Source organism: Schistocerca cancellata, chromosome 9 (genome assembly GCF_023864275.1).
Source record: "Schistocerca cancellata isolate TAMUIC-IGC-003103 chromosome 9, iqSchCanc2.1, whole genome shotgun sequence".
NCBI classification, from domain to species: domain Eukaryota; kingdom Metazoa; phylum Arthropoda; class Insecta; order Orthoptera; family Acrididae; genus Schistocerca; species Schistocerca cancellata.
The window spans coordinates 39,834,019-39,851,194 of NC_064634.1; the positions used below are offsets into that span (position 1 = coordinate 39,834,019).

At 40.8% G+C, this 17,176-nt stretch overlaps 1 protein-coding gene across 2 annotated transcripts in view; it reads left to right on the plus strand.

The window, feature by feature from the left end:
- Window positions 1-6,861: 6,861 nt before the first annotated feature.
- Window positions 6,862-17,176, plus strand: part of LOC126101138 (uncharacterized) — a 101,384-nt gene continuing 91,069 nt past the window's right edge. For both annotated transcript variants that reach the window (XM_049911819.1, XM_049911820.1), the window contains exon 1: window positions 6,862-6,991. In XM_049911819.1, coding sequence (XP_049767776.1) covers window positions 6,953-6,991 — 39 coding nt within the window. In that variant the 5' untranslated portion in view covers window positions 6,862-6,952. The remainder of the gene's footprint in view (window positions 6,992-17,176) is intronic.

Here is a 17,176-nt window from a genome sequence, read left to right on the forward strand (position 1 = left end):
TTGGAGGCAGACAAAACTTACTCTATACATTTGGAATTTGTTTAAACAGTTTTTTTTGAAATGTCAGTATGTGCAAAGGTTCTGTTTTATTTAAAATGTTTGTTCTCTGTTATGTAAACTGCTGACCTTCACTTAGGGTTCTTAGTTATTTTGTATGTAAAAGGTGTTGTGGTTCCCCTCGGGAACGGAACTGTGTAGCGCGCGCAAATTGTGGTTGGCCTAGGTAGAAAAGGTGGATTTAAGAGACAGTCGGGAACGAGCTACCAAACTGTGAACTGCCCATGTAAAAGTTGTATATTGTGCTGGTTCCGAGAGAGGCTTTTCCTGACTCTTTCCAATGCCTCGGATGTATGGATAAATAGCTGGAACTATTCTGGAATTGGTATCTATCATCGCCACCAAGAAATCACAGAGTCCAGCAATTCTGCCTGCAAATCCACCTCCCAACATGCAACTGCCACCACATTGCGCAACCACTATAATGGAGCAGTACAGTAATGTACAGTGAAGGATCAGCTTATTGGATGTATCAGTGTGCTCAAATATAAGGTAATTTATAACTGAATTTATGTACCTACCTTGATTTTCTTTGCCTTATCATAAGACCTCTCAGGTTCCTCTCCGTTTGAACTAAAGTGAATACCGAGTGTCCTTACTGAAAGAACATTAAAGCCCAGTGTTTTCCTAATTAATTCCTCTTGAACATAGTGAAAAGAAAGTTAAAGTTAATGTGGCAAGAGAGTGAATTAAAGTAAATGATGCTTGCTGGAGATAATTTTCCTTTAAAACTGCTTATTAATATGTTGTTGTCATGTTCACAATTAAAAGTTCTTACGACTGAGGCTTATAAAGTTTTGGTTAGTAAATTATCACATTGCTGCCTGTTGTAAATCGCAGAAGGTGAGTCAGTATCTTCCAAATATGTTAATTTTGTGTCTCACTGTAGTAAAAGTGGAAAACTGCAGTTGTGGAAAGTTATATACTCATGCTTGCAAAGCATTTGTTTCTTTTGGGTATTTAAAGTGTATTGATAGTGTAATAGGATCCACAGGTAATCCTATATGCTCATGGTAAATAACAATTAACAGAAAGACCACTATTTATTAAAACAATAATTTCTTTATTCAAAAGATAGTGAGAAGTAAGCTGTTAGTGAATTCCATTTAATTTTCATTCTAAATAGAAAAGTATTTAACTGAGAGAGACTTAACCTGTGACCAGTTCATAATATCGCAGTGAACTACATTTACAATTTTATGTCAGCTAGGAAAATGTGTGAAATGTAATACTGAACCTATGTCTAATTTATGATTCTACAGCGAAGACCATCCAGTTTGAATAAGCCCTGAAAGTAATAGTGTGTATTGTTATCTGTTATATTTATGCCAGTAGTTTGTTCTGCTCTGTCACCTCCAATACTACCGTGAACATATGCAGGTGTCAGAGTTCATTACACTCGCGTGTGGCAAAGTATAGGTTGTGTTAGGCCGTTAAAGTTACTCATACTTATTTTCTTGAACAAGAATGTTAATCATTCTCTTGCCTAATTAGGCTGGCGACCGTTTTCTTTATTCTTTAAACAGTGTAGCCAGGTAAAATATTATTTGTTACTGTTTGAATATTTACGTAATTCTGACTTTCACTTCCGATAATCCACCTCCGTTGGGTACAATACGGTCAATATAAAAAAATTCCTCTCAGAGGGTAACACTGCTCTGTTGCTTTATACCATAATTGCTTTAACAAGATAGTTTTATTTCACGACCTGCCTCCAACTTTAAGGTTATGGTATAGCAGTAGCAGACTGAAGTGTTATACGTGGCTTTTCCGTGACAGGACTACTTCTTCTGCTGGGGCATAGTACGTAAACCAAATTTGGTGTTTCATAGTACAAGCTACGTAAATTCAGTTGTAGTGTTATACGTGGAAGACATTTTGAGGACGATGAAGGGGTGGTTCACACAGTAAAGCACTGGCTCCGCCACTAGGACAAGGATTGGTACGAACAGGGCATATACACCCTTGTGTCGCGCTGGAGGAAGGCCATAGAATGGGATGGAGATTACACAGAAAAATAGGATGTGTAGATGAAACACCATCCTTTCGTGTGTGTAAATCTCATTACGTTGAATACAGAATTGTTGAAGAAAAAATATGCGATGAACTACTTTCTGTGCGACCCTCGTACACACCATATTTGTTATACAGTGTGTTCATAAATGTATATCCTGATTTCAACGTCAAATATTAATTATGTTTAGAATAGTAACGTTCATTTTGTTACAGGTCTGTTAGCGAACTCATGAAGTTTCTCATTCAACATTTCCGCCACATCGCCACAAGGAGCGCTGTGTGATCTATACACTGTCGTGAAAATAACTCCCCCCTCCCCCCCCCCACCCCTCCCCCCTCCCGCAGGAAAGAGCTCAGTGCGTTGTGTGGCTAGCAGAAACCAAATCACTGATTACTGTGCAGCGAAAGTTTGTGTCCCATTATGGAAAGAAAGCACCTGGCATCAAGTTAATCAGAACATCGATGATAACCTTTTCAGCAACGGGATCGGTTCAGAAGCTGAGAAGCAGCAGCGGACCATCGGTTACGGAGGAAACTGTGCAGGCTGCTCAAACCACATTCACGGGGTCGCCATAGAAATCTATCAGAGAAGTTTAGTGGCGCTTCAAGTACCAAAGAGTACAGTGCATAAGGATTTTCATGAAGTCTTAAAATGCATGCGTATGCATACACAGTCAAATTTTGTTGAGGCAATAAAACCAGATGATCTACCAGAAAGTGAAAAACTTGCAGTGGACATGCAGAATCTCTTGGATAAGGATAATGATTTCTTGAGGAGCATGTGTTTTCCGATAAGGCTTCATTTCATGTTTTTGGCTGCCATAATCTCTGGATGTGAGGATCAGAAAATCTTCAATTCGTATGACAGCACATTCAGAACAGTCCAGAGGTTAATGGCTGGTGTGGGTTAATGCATGATCGAGCGATCGGCTCATTTTCCATCCTTGAAAGCCCTGTAAATGGATATCTTTAAGTAGATGTGTTGGTGAATTATGCCTTTCCCCATCTATAGCATATACAACACACTATCATCTTTCAGCTAAGTGTTCCCCCATTTGGATCTAGAAGGCCATGATTTTCTTAATAGGAGGACTGGCAGAGATGGCCCAGTTCCATGGCCCCTGAGATAGCCTGACATTACACTCTCATATTTCTTTCGTTGGGGATATATGAAAGATACTGTGTATAAAATAGCAGTTCCTGATAATGTGACATTACAACAACACTTCAGAGGTGCCATTGGCACAATCACACAAGACATTTTGCAAACTGTGTGGCATGAGATTGCATACCAGCTTAATATTTTGCTTGTTATCAGGGTTGCACATGTAACAGTGGTTTAAATGTTATGTGGGAACAGTAATAGCCTGCCAAATGAACCTGCTTTGCAGGGTAACTTCCGTGTCAGAATCAAACTACAGTATTCTGTTAATGGACATGTAGTCTGCCCTGTGTTGCAGGTTTGTTGGGCTGGAGTAGTATCAGTCTGCCTCATTGACGTGCTTTCTGTGATGGGCTGTATGTCATGGGTAAATAAAATGATTTTCATGCCTCTGATGTGTAGCCTGCCCTGCATCACAGAAGTGTTGTGGGTGCAGTATCGGCTGCGCTATCGAACTGTATTGCTGAGGCTACACATACCAATGACTGGGGACAGGTTGAAATGGATAGAGGAGGAATATAAAGCGATGGGGAGGAGGAAATGAACAGAGAGAGAGGAGGAAATGGAGATGCATGAGGTAGGTGGAAGATATAGAGGGGTGGTGGGCAGTTGTAAAAAGAAGTGGTTGAAGTGGAGATGAAGAGAGAGGAGGAGGAGGATATGGCTAGAGGGAGGGAGTGGAAGAAATAAACGATGAGAGGAGGAGGGGTAGATGAATAGACAGAGAGAGTGGGAGGAGCAGGTAGACAGATAGAGGTTGGGGAACGACGTTGACAGACAGAGGAAGGAGTGAACAAAGAGAGGAGGAGGAGGAGGAGGAGGAGGTGTGTTCAGTATACGTACCAACCGCATAAGAGGGTCAAGTTTTATGGAAAAGGCTAGTAAAGACAATAAAATGTAATTTAGCAATATGTGCGAAGAAAAGTAAATCTACAGTCTTTTGTGGACAATAATATCTTAGAACTAAAATCATAATCGAGAATAACATATTAGAACAAGTCCATATATTCAGCCACCTGGGCTGCTATATCTCTCTTGTTCATGATAATGATCCTTAAAAGAAACTACAACATAATGTACATTTGTTTGGTGTGTTTAAGTGAACGCTCCTGAACATAACCAAGAAAGAGACAGTACTTAAATTTAATAATACCATGCGGATCCGAAGTATGAACTTTAACGACCAAACAATTACAGAGGATTAGAGGGGCAGAGATGAAACTTCTAAGACCTTTGGTAAGGTAAAAATTCAAAGAATATAAGAGAAACCTGAGATGTTTCGAGAATAGTGGAAAAGATCAAACAGTACAAAAAGGGATGACATGACCTATAGCACATATTGATCAAAGTCGAATGCCAAGGAGACCTTACGAGTAGAGATAAAATGGTATAAGAAGTATAGGATGACCAGTATAGGATCACCTATAAATTACTTGGTTACGGAACACCTGTAACTGTACGTAATGATGATAATGATTGGGTTAGTATGATGAACAGCACTGTACAAAGTTTTTTAAGTTATTCGTTGGTACAAACACACAAAAGTATTCAAAACGAAAAACAAATACACTACTGGCCATTAATATTGCTACACCAAGAAGAAATGCAGATGAAAAACGGGTATTTATTGGACATATATATTATACTAGAACTGACATGTGATTAAATTTTGCCGGCCGGTGTGGCCGTGCGGTTCTAGGCGCTTCAGTCTGGAACCGCGTGACCGCTACGGTCGCAGGTTCGAATCCTGCCTCGGGCATGGATGTGTGTGACGTCCTTAGGTTAGTTAGTTTAAGTACTTCTAAGTTCTACGGGACTGATGACCACAGCTGTTAAAGTCCCATAGTGCTCAAAGCCATTTGAACCATTTGATTACATTTTCACGCAATTTGGGTGCATAGATCCTGAGAAATCAGTACCCAGAACAACCACCTCTCGCCGTAATAACGGCCTTGATACGCCTGGGCATTGAGTCAAACAGACCTTGGATGGCATGTACAGGTACAGCTGCCCATACAGCTTCAGCAGGATACCTCAGTTCATCAAGAGTAGTGACTGGCGTATTGTGACGAGTCAGTTGCTCGGCCACCATTGACCAGACGTTTTCAATTGGTGAGAGATCTGGAGAATGTGCTGGCCAGGGTAGCAGTCGAACATTTTCTGTTCCAGAAAGGCCCGTACAGGATCTGCAATATGCGGTCGTGCATTATCCTGCTAAATGTAAGGTTTCGCAGGGATCGAATCAAGGGTAGAGCCACGGGTCGTAACACATCTGAAATGTAACGTCCACTGTTCAAAGCGCCATCAATACGAACAAGAGGTGACCGAGACGTGTAACCATAGCACCCCATACCATCACGCCGGGTGATAGGCCAGTATGGCGATGACGAATACACGCTTCCAATGTGCGTTCTTCGCGATGTCGCCAAACACGGATGCGACCGTCATGATGCTGTAAACAAAACTTGGATTCATCCGAAAAATTACGTTTGCCATATGTTCACCCAGGTTCGTCGTTGAGTACACCATCGCAGGTGCTCCTGTCTGTGATGCAGCGTCAAGGGTAACAGCAGATATGGTCTCCCAGCTCATAGTCCATGCTGCGGCAAACTTCGTCGAAATGTTCGTGCAGGTGGCTGTTGTCTTGCAAACGTCCCCATCTGTTGACTCAGGGATCGAGACGTGGCTCCACGATCCGCTATAGCCATGCGGATAAGATGCCTGTCATCTCGACTGCTAGTGATACGAGGCCGTTCCGTATTACCCACCTGAACCCACGATTCCATATTCTCCTAACAGTCATTGGATCTCGATCAACGGGAGCAGCAATGTCGCGATCCGATAGACCGCAATCGCGATAGGCTACAATCCGACCTTTATCAAAGTCGGAAACGTGATGGTACGCATTTCTCCTCACAACAACGTTTCACCAGGCAAAGCCGGTCAACTGCTGTTTGTGTATGAGAAATCGGTTGGAAACTTTCCTCGTGTCAGCACGCTGTAGGTGTCGCCACCGGCGGCAGCCTTGTGTTAATGCTCTGAAAAGCTAATCATTTGCATATCACAGCGTCTTCTTCCTATTTGTTAAATTTCGCGTCTGAAGCACGTAATCTTCGTGGTGTAGCAGTTTTAATGGGCAGTAGTGTATCTTGCAGGTCAAAACAGTAATTGTAGCCGCGGAAGTTGTGGACTTGTCAGTCTACATACTAAAGTCATAGGGTCTCAATCACTTGGAAATAATAATTATATAAGTACCAAATTCGACAGTTCCTTGTATGACAGCGATATTACTTTTGTACTGAAGATTTCGTTCGTCAGTCTAATAATCAGCTGTATTTATAAGGCATGTGCTTTATTTGTTCATCAAAATCTGTAAACGCCTGACAAACTTTAGTTGATTTTCGAGAAGATTGTAGCTTTCCAGAAATAATTACACCTTACTGCCTGGAGAGTCTTCCAGGAAGTGCGTCTTCTGCGAATACCCGAACCAGTTGTCGACGTGATAAAAAATTGGTATTTCCCCGAAAGTGCGGGCACCTGTCGCTCGCCGGCCGCGGTCCAGGCGATCAGAATTTCATCAGGCCGCGGCAGATCTTGTGGGCGCGGTCGGGGTCGCCTCGGCGCCGTGGTGGGGGAGGTGGTGGGGAAGGCGGCTGGCAGCACTGACTGACCGCCGAGCGCCGCGCTCAGCACGCCAGACGCTGCCCAGCCGACGCTATGCCGCCGCGCAGCCGCAACACGACCGCCGCGCTGCGGGTAAGTACCGCCGCCAGGGTGGCCAACCCCACACGTAGGGTTCCACTAACAGTAGGTAACCCTCGCACGGCTGACAAATGCTCCTTTATCCCTTTCATGACGCGATTACCATCTATATTCCATGTTGTTGTTGGGTTCTTTCGTCTGAGGACTTGTTCGACGGAGCTCTCCGTGCTACTGGAAGTCCCTTCATCTCTGTACAACTACTGCAACCTACATCAATCTGAATCTGCCTACCTGGTCTCCCTTATAGTTTCATCCTCGACACTTCCCTCTACCACCGCCTTATGTACTACATCCCTGGATGTGTCCAATCAAACTATTCCTTCTTGTAATCAAATTATGCCATAAAGCTGATTTTGTTTCCTTTTCGATTCATGTTGTTGTTGTGGTCTTCAGTCCAGAGACTGGTTTGATGCAGCTCTCCATGCTACTCTATCCTGTGCAAGCTTCTTCATCTCCCAGTACCTACTGCAACCTACATCCTTCTGAATCTGCGTGGTGTATTCATCTCTTGGTCTCCCTCTACGATTTTTACCCTCCACGCTGCCCTCCAATACTAAATTGGTGATCCCTCGATGTCTCAGAACATGTCCTACCAACCGATCACTTCTTCTAGTCAAGTTTTGGCACAAACGTCTCTTCTCCCCAATCCTATTCAACACCTCCTCATTAGTTATGTGATCTACCCATCTAATCTACAGCATTCTTCTGTACCACCAAATTTCGAAAACCTCTATTCTCTTCTTGTCTATTTATCGTCCACGTCTCACTTCCATACGTGGCTACACTCCATACAAATACTTTCAGAAACTACTTCCTGACACTTAAATCTATATTCGATGTTAACAAATTTCTATTCTTCAGAAACGCTTTCCTTGCCACTGCCAGTCTACATTCTATATCCTGTCTACTTCGACCATCATCAGTTATTTTGCTCCCCAAATAGCAAACCTGATTTACTAATTTAAGCGTCTCATTTCCTCATCTAATTCCCGCAGCATCACCCGATTTAATTCGACTACATTCAATTATCCTCGTTTTGCTTCTGTTGATGTTCATCTGATATCCTCCTTTCATAATCACTACAGTTCTTACCCGACTCACTCATATAATTTTCAGCAGTGTCCTGCAGCATCACATCTCAATAGCGTCTATTTCTTTTTTTTTTTTTTTGCCGATACTACTTCTTGTCCATATTTCACTTTCATATAAGACCACAATCCAGAAAAATAATTATAAAAACGACTAGCTAACACTTAATTTCATATTTCATGTTAACGGATCTCACTTTTTTAGGAAATTTGATTTTGTTAGTGCCAAAATGTAATTTATATTCATTTTACTTCTTACATCATAGCAAAACTCGTCTATTAATTCCCAATCCCTTTCCCCTTGCACCATCAGACTTAATTGGATTCTCTTCCATTAATCATTACTTTAATTTGGTTCTCGTTTATTTTATAAACTATTTTCAAGACACTTTACATACACCCTCTATCCGAAATTTTTCTTGAAGACATTGTGAGTAAACCAAAGATTCTAATTTTCGCCTAATATTTAGAGTTTTAACATAATTTTTATGTGGAACTAATATGTTCAGCTGGACTCGAATAAAATTAATCCTTTCAATGAGGGAGATCTGTAGGAATAAACTAACAAGCAGTAATATTGTGTCAGACTTTAATATTTAGAAGCTGACGAGTAGGAGCTTTTTCAAAGCGAGGATGACGTCTAATGACTCCTTGCAGTGACTTTATATGATACTGATTGTTATCTCTTCCTTCCGTCTGCTTCAGTGTCTGTACCGTCTGCTTGTGCTGTTTATTGGATGCTAGTCTCCTACTGCTTGAAGCTGCACGTCTTCAAGAACACCAATTCCTGGTTTGCCAAACCGGTCTTATTATCTTACGTCTAACTTACAGCAGTCTTACTAGAGCGAGGAGAAAAGCTACTTGGTAACATTACAAGTAATTATTAAATTATTATAGCTCCACATGAAGTGTAGGTAGATTGTTGAGTGGACTAAGAGAAAATATGGAAGATAATGCCACTATCTAGTCAGCACAGCGCTCATGCTCATTTAGCATGTACGACACACTTCAGCGATAGCTTATAATTGAAAATATGTAGCTAACAGTACACAGGGTATTCCAGGAGGAATGGCCACTATTAAGGAATGTGACAGGACTGATCATTCGAAGTATATAAAAGAAAAGGCTAATTAACATGGGCTCTAAAATGCATACCTGATACGTTTTCATGTTAATTCTCTTCTACTGTCAATTATTCGCTGCCAATATTTTGAGAGGTGCTATAACGGACCAAAACAAATAAAGTATTGCTGTCATGGGCTCTAAAGTGCATGCCCTAAGAGTTATAAGCACTTCTTCAACAGGAGCAACGCGTGTCACAATAGCAAACATGACCACGTCCTCACAGCTCTCAAGGTATGCACTTGTGAGTCCAAGTTCGTTGGACAATTTTTTATTCTTTTCGTCCATACTGCCACCTATCAAGATATGGATAGCAAAGAGCTTGCAGTAGAAGAGATTTGTTTCTCAGTTGCGAAAATGAAAAATTGTTCACAGCTCCTAGGGCATGCATTTTAGAGCCCAAGGTTACTAGACTTTTTTACTTCGAATGATCGTTCTTGTCATAGCTCTGAATATTGAGCATTCCTCCTGGGACACGCTGTGTAAGAAATGTTCAGAAATATCCTCACTGGACTTATCTCTTCAAAACCGAAGCAAAACAGCGAAAAATGCGTATAAATAACTTACTCAACATATCATTATAAAGAAAAGAAAAATCCTGGGCCTGGTGACTTCAAATTAACCGTGAACACACCACTTGGCAGCAGGACAAGAAAATGGGACGATATAGTCCCTGTGAGCATTCGGAAGCAGGTATGTTGGTAGGACACGTATGTTCCACCGATCACGATTATCCCTGCATAATTTGCCACTCACTTTCAATCATTATGGTATGTCAAAGTAGTTTCCTACTACAGTTACTAAACCTCTGCTCCCCTGTGAGAAAGCATTCAAATTTAGACATTTCTGAAACACTTTTTGTTTCAGTGAATGTCTTCTACTTTGGTTGGCATTCGTTAGAGCAGCAATTTATTTCCAATAAATTTTGGCTGTGACAGCATGATTCTGTGTAACACTTTTGGTTTCTTGCCTCCATTTACGGGCGATCTTAATCTGTTGGACAATGTGTATTCTCACAACATAAGGAAGAACTCGTGTCGTAGCGACCCGAAACGTTGACTATACAGATGTAAATGCAGTTGAATAAAATTATGTCCAATTTTATTTCCCTTTGACCTTGAACTTCCCCACATACTGGGTTCCTTGTACCATGGAGAGCCTAAATCGAAGAATGACAGTTTTTTAACTAAAAACTCGTGATTAGTATTATCCGAACAATAAACTGTAATTTTTCGCATTACTGTGCATATCCACTAACGCCCATTGCGCTCATGTATTTCGTAGGTTCTCGGTTTCCTGCGGCGTGTCCCAATGAGTGTGTATCACGGAGTCACTTCTTTTGTCCACTGTTTCGCAACCAAGACGTCCGTTTTCTTCACGTTCCTCTTCCGCTTTCAGTTTCGTATTCAATTAACTGCTGCTATAATAGGCATACTTCGCTTTATTTCTAACTTAGCTCCTGAGTAACTTAGGTCTTTCTCTACTTAGTCATAGTGGACAGTTCTGACAGGTGAATCTCTGCTGACATGCTGAAGGACTACTTTACAGTACATCCACTTCACGAAAGTTTCTGTTTCGTTGATGGTATTCAATGATTAACTTTCTGCACGGTAGAAAAGAGTATTGACCAAAAAAATTAATCTTAAGTCCAGGTAAGAATCTGAATACTAAGCGCCTTTTCTTTTAATTTAACGAACGCTTTTTTCGCTCCTGAATTTTACTGTGCTGACGGGTGCCCATTCTTATGAACGTTGTGCATCCAGTTATTGAAGCTCGCTGACTTTTTCTATTGAGGAACTATTTTTCAGAAGGTGTTAGAGCAAGTTTGTTTCACGACCTGAAGATGTGTCCCCACACACTGAAAACTTTAATGAAATCGAAAATCTCATTAATTGTGGAAAAACATTTTGCAACAGATGTGATTGCTCGCACCCCCAAAACGTACCGTGTACTCTGTCACTGGGGAAACCATTCTGGGCTGAAAATATTTGTTTACTTCACATGTTTAACTAGTAATGATCACGTTCAATGTAGAGTTCATTTGCGTCCACGTGCTTCTGTGTTCAGTCCTTCTCCTGCGTCTGAACTAAATTCCCTATCTACTGCCACTTAGTTGATGAACTTTGATGAAGCTTTTCACAGAGGAAGAACACAACTGGAAGTCGATATTCTGTCTTACTCTAACAAGTCAAGAAAAAAAAATTCGTCACAGATATGAACATTCTTATAACTCTTGTAGGGGTGCATATAACGCAGGAACGTTCATTTCCGAATAGTCGTTACGTTTGTTGACAGTTCTGGCTCATAACAATGATGGAGCACTGCTTTAGAAAATATGCACCAAATACATTTGCCAGCCTAGCTAACAGGGGAATACATTTTCAAAGGCTGTCTCTATATATTTTATGTTTATTTGCCCTGATAGCGTCTTGGTATATCAAAATATGTCATCACCCCGATTATGACCACCTGGATTAGTCGAAACGCTGTAGACGTTTGCATCATAAGATGATGCTAAATGCGGCTGATTGTTATTTAGTTTCCTCAGAATCATTTCTCACTTGTAGTTCCCCGTACTCTCCAATAGAAGATCACGATCATCACCAACCGGAATATGTATTGAATTAGCGCATAATCTTTCCTGCGTGAACTATGCCCATCGATCACGAAAGTGAATTTCTAAAACACAAAGAAGCGAATTTCTAATGGTAGTTACTTGGTTACGGATACACGAAGTAGTATATTTGCATCTAAACAGAGAAAAGATGCCTGTAAACAACTGTCTGAAAATCGAAGTAAAAAAATCAATCTACACGCAAAATACGAAAGAAAGAAAGAAAGAAAGATGTGATTATGCTTCCGGTTCTTCGTAAATATTCGTGAAGAAAGTCAATGATTTGTAAAGAACAGGTGGCGAAAAACAGACACGCAAGCGTAAACGTTTTTTTTTCTTAAGTTAATGCTGTCAACATCTTGATGTTACTCTCCAATCTCTTAACACACGTCTCATCGTCATGTTTCTTCTACTCAATGTTTGCCACAGATTGCTTTTGACCGCCGATTCTGCGTAACACCTCCTTTTTTATCTTAACAGTCTATTTAATTTTCAGCATCCTTGTGTGGTACACAAACTAAATCTATTTGGTTTGTTAATTTTGTGTTTTCCCTGGTATTGATGATTCGTCCGCAGCTCGTGGTCGTGCGGTAGCGCTCTCGCTTCCCGCGCCCGGGTTCCCGGGTTCGATTCCCGGCGGGGTCAGGGATTTTCTCTGCCTCGTGATGACTGGGTGTTGTGTGATGTCTTTAGGTTAGTTAGGTTTAAGTAGTTCTAAGTTCTAGGGGACTGACGACCATATCTGTTAAGTCCCATAGTGCTCACAGCCAAGACATTGATGATTCATTTTAGCAAAATTATGTGCGGTAGACGAATATTCACAGAAATATTATTCCTGAAGAATTAAATTTGCCAAGATCGCTAATAATTATTTTTGTTACTACGGCCTGTTTCGAAGATCTACGCTATCATCATCGGATGTTGTAACATTATTGGGTGTACACGTTTGCCACAATACTGAAAGTCACATACAGATAATGCGTCAAATAAAATGGTAGAATATACAATGATGACAGCGTAGATATATTGAAACCGGTAATAGTAATAAAAAGAATTGCTAGTGATCTTAACAAACTTGATGCTTCAGGTCGCCCCCAACAATGTCAAACAAATATTAAAGGAAATGTATTTGTTAAATTAAGGCTCATGTATGACTTAGAGTTCTCTTAGACAGTAATTCCCAATTTGGCTTTCTGCTGTTTAAGTTCTCCCTGCTTCCTTCGTTATACGTCACTTTGCATCCAAGGTAGTAGAACTGTAGTTCGTCTTCTATGCGGCCCCTAATGTTAAATTTAAGTATGTCGTTAATCTTATTTCCGATACTCGTGAATACTCTCCACATTGTTTGGTTTAGTCCAAATCTATACTGTGTTGTCAGTAGACTGTTCATTCCATTCAACAGGTCCTTTAACTCTTCCGATTTTCGCAGAGGATAACCAACGTATTCAGCGAATATTATTAATGATGCCCTTATACCCAGACCTCTAATCACTCTTCTGAATCTCTCTTTCATTTTCCTCATTGCTTCTTCGATGTACTGTTCAACAGCTTTATACTGCCTCGCACCTATTATCATCTGAGCACTTCACTCGTGGTACTGAATTCTTATTATTCACTCTCAGTTCTTTTACGCATTGCAAATTACCGCTTTTTCTCACATCATATGACTGTTTGCTGAGGATTTTAAACACCTTACTATACTTAGCATTATCGGTCGTTCCTTTCATGGTCGACAAAAGTGTCTCCATTTCTCCACGATTATACTTCCGACATCATATGTGACAGTAGAACTGCCTCTCAAGTGTCTTTACCTTTCGCAAAGCCAGCTCCGTAGTTTTTTCGGTTCCTGGTATACAGTTCTGATCATCTCCCTCTATACATCAGCTGGAAATCTACTTGTTTGGTCCGTCTCGTATTTGTCTGTCCTTACTACCTTTGAGATGCTCAAAGTATGGCTCCAATCTCAAAGGCTCTACACAGTGACTTAGATAATCGTCCGGTTGCAATTCTCTGCGGAGATTTTACAAATTCCGAATCAACAATGCCTGCCCTTTCCACCTCGTTTTAGCGGAAGTCATTCCAACATCTGTCTCACTCTCATATCGGTACGATGTTACTTGTGATTTTCTTTTATAATAGCTGTCGGGATTCGTCTGCAACAATTTAGAAATTAAAATTGTGGAGGCAGATTTGGCTTGAGCCTACGTCTTCAAACGCAGCATCCAGTATGTTTGCTGCATAAATACAGTCTTCAAAACAATTAGCAGTCAATCTTTCAAATACTAACAAAGATGCGTGGAAAGAGAATCAGATTTTGTAGCACTTTTTATTCCTTATTTTTCTACAGCTCGAGTACCATACGACGTGTGCAGGTAACAAAGACCAGAGCGATCGTGCTGTTCACTTGAAATTTATTTATTCATACCCTACAGTTGGAGGAAAACGTAGATGGAGAAGTTGTTAAATCCATTCATAGTTTTTTCTACCTACTTTATGTAGGTCTTATAAAGGAAAAATTACCTAACCGACTTCGTATGTCATTCAAGAAAGCAATAATGTTTGGATGATTGCTCGTAACATTTGCAACTTAATTTCTCTAATAAATGATAAGTAATGTTGTTGTTGTGGTCTTCAGTCCAGAGACTGGTTTGATGCAGGTCTCCATGCTACTCTATACTGTGCAAGCGTCTTCATCTCCCAGTACCTACTGCAACCCACTTCCTTCTGAATCTGCTTCGTGTATTCATCTCTTGGTGTCCCTCCACGCTGCCCTCCAATAATACATTTGTGATCCCTTGATGCCTCAGAACGTGTCCTACCAACCAATCCCTTCTTCTAGTCAAGTTGTGCCACAAACTCCTCTTCGCCCCAATCCTATTCAATACCTCCTCATTAGTTATGTGATCTACCCATCTAATCTTCAGCATTCTTCTGTAGCACCACATTTCGAAAGCTTCTATTCTCTTCTTGTCCAAATTGTTAATCGTCCATATTTCACATCTATAGATGGCTACACTCCATACAAATACTTTCAGAAACGACTTCCTGACACTTAAATCTATACTCGATGTTAACAAATTTCTCTTCTTCAGAAACACTTTCCTTGCCATTGCCACTCTATATTTTATATCCTCTCTACTTCGACCATCATCAGTTATTTTTCTCCCCAAATAGCAAAACCCCTTTACTACTTTAAGTGTCTCATTTCCTAATCTAATTCCCTCAGTATCACCCCACTTAATTCGACTACATTCCATTATCCTCGTTTTGCTTTTGTTTCATATGAATTATACTCTGACGTAAGTTATTCCAATAAGTAGTTTTACGCAGTCGATCCAATTTAAATCATTCCGATTTAAATCATTCCTGCTGGCTAGTCCCGGATATGTAACGACTGCTGTTGTTGCCACTGATTCATATCCGATATCGTAATCGAATAAGAACAGACCCTTCCACCAATAAAAGCACTATGCTTATTTGTGTCTGAGATTAATTGCCAATCCTAGCACCAAGCAATAGCCTTCTCCATCTCTCCCCCAACTTCTCTAGAAAGTTTTAGATTTTACTGAACACAGTCTTCACCATGCTGAGCTCCGCATCTAACCAACATGAATATTAATGATTACTGAAAACTACCACAGCTGTATCAGTAGAAATTTATAAGGTTACGACCGCTTTCGTGGTTTTACATAATTAGGTCTAACGTTACATATGACAACCAGACGTTTTGCGATAAGACAACAGCATGTAACCTGATATTCTAAAATAACAAGACCGGTCGTGTCTATTAATACATCTGTGGTGGATTCCACTGATAATATTTCCTGTAGAAACAGCATTATCGCTGAAGAACTCCACAGAGATTCCGACGATATCGGCCTGATCGCTTATACGTACGTCGTGAGCGGTAATGGTCCTGTAGCAATCTCGGGGTCTTCCAGAAGATACTTCTACATCTGCAGATGTCGACGATTTACGAACAATACGGCGAGTTCTATCAGCTGTAACGTGTTGAATCCAGTTGCAAACTTGCTTGGATACTCCTTAAGCTCTTATTTAGTTCAATAAAAGATAGTACGAAACCGTCTTCTGGAAGTCAAGGATTAAAAACTGTACCTTCTCCAAATAATCATAACAACAGGGCATTAAGTGCATTTCGAGTTTCTGCAAGTGACTGACGTCAGTGACATAGACCTATATTTATGCGCGTATATCCGACGTACTGGAAACGGAGACAATCTGCCATTTTTTTCCAACCGTTTCAAATAGTAATATCTCCAACGACCGGCGACAAACCGTTGCTAGAGGGAGAAGTAAGAAGTTATTTCGAATCGTCTATATAGTATCAGACATGTGCTTCATAAGGTTCTGATGCCTTTGCACTGTTAACGAATTTAGTTCCTACTCCACTATCACTTATGTCAGTACCTTCTAGACTTTGCCAAACCACGTGACGCTAGATGAAGCTACATAGCTACCTCCTCGCATCACTGAAACAAGTTTGCTTCTTTGATCCTTCCAGTTTCACCTTTCTCCACACCATCAGATGCGTTTTGCACGGTGATGAGGTAAATGAGACAGTCTTGTGAAAGACACCGATGCTCATAAAGCACGACTACTAGTTCTAACTGATATTATGCATTAGGCGTAAGGGTATCCCTGTCAAACTGTGATCAGACGTTGTTTCACAGCCTATGCGTCGCTACAGGAACCATCCTGAGCTACGTTTAAATGCAGTTTACTGTTCTTGTCAAATGGCTCCTGCAGAAATTATTAGGGAGTTCTTCCAGACGATCAATCAGTTGAGTCTGTCAAAATGAGATCGTTGCTTGTGTGAGTCGTACAGACGGTTCGTCGTACGTTCTACAATGTCATACGTCTCTACACGAGACAGTACTTTTAATGAAAAACAGAAACGCCGGGACCAGCCTTGTTACCTACGGAAGCGTTGGTACTTAAGTGAACTGTTTGTCCTGTTTCACTATTTTATTTGTAATGGATATAATAGTATGATCGAACTTGACGAGTGCTCTACAGGGTGATCAAAAAGTCAGTATAAATTTGAAAACTTAATAAACCACGGAGAAATGTAGATAGAGAGGTAAAATTTGACACACATGCTTGGAATGACACGGGGTTTTATTAGAACAAAAAAAGAAACTAAGTTCACAAAATGTCCGACAGATGGCACTGGACAGCAAAACTGCTATCGTGACGGGTGAGAGTTACGCCGATATGTTACAGAATCGCATCATCCCCAGCCTGGCTGATAAACACCTGCTGGAACGTACGATGATTATGCAGGATGGCGCTCCACCCCACATTGCTAGACGCGTGAAAGATCTCTTGCGAGAG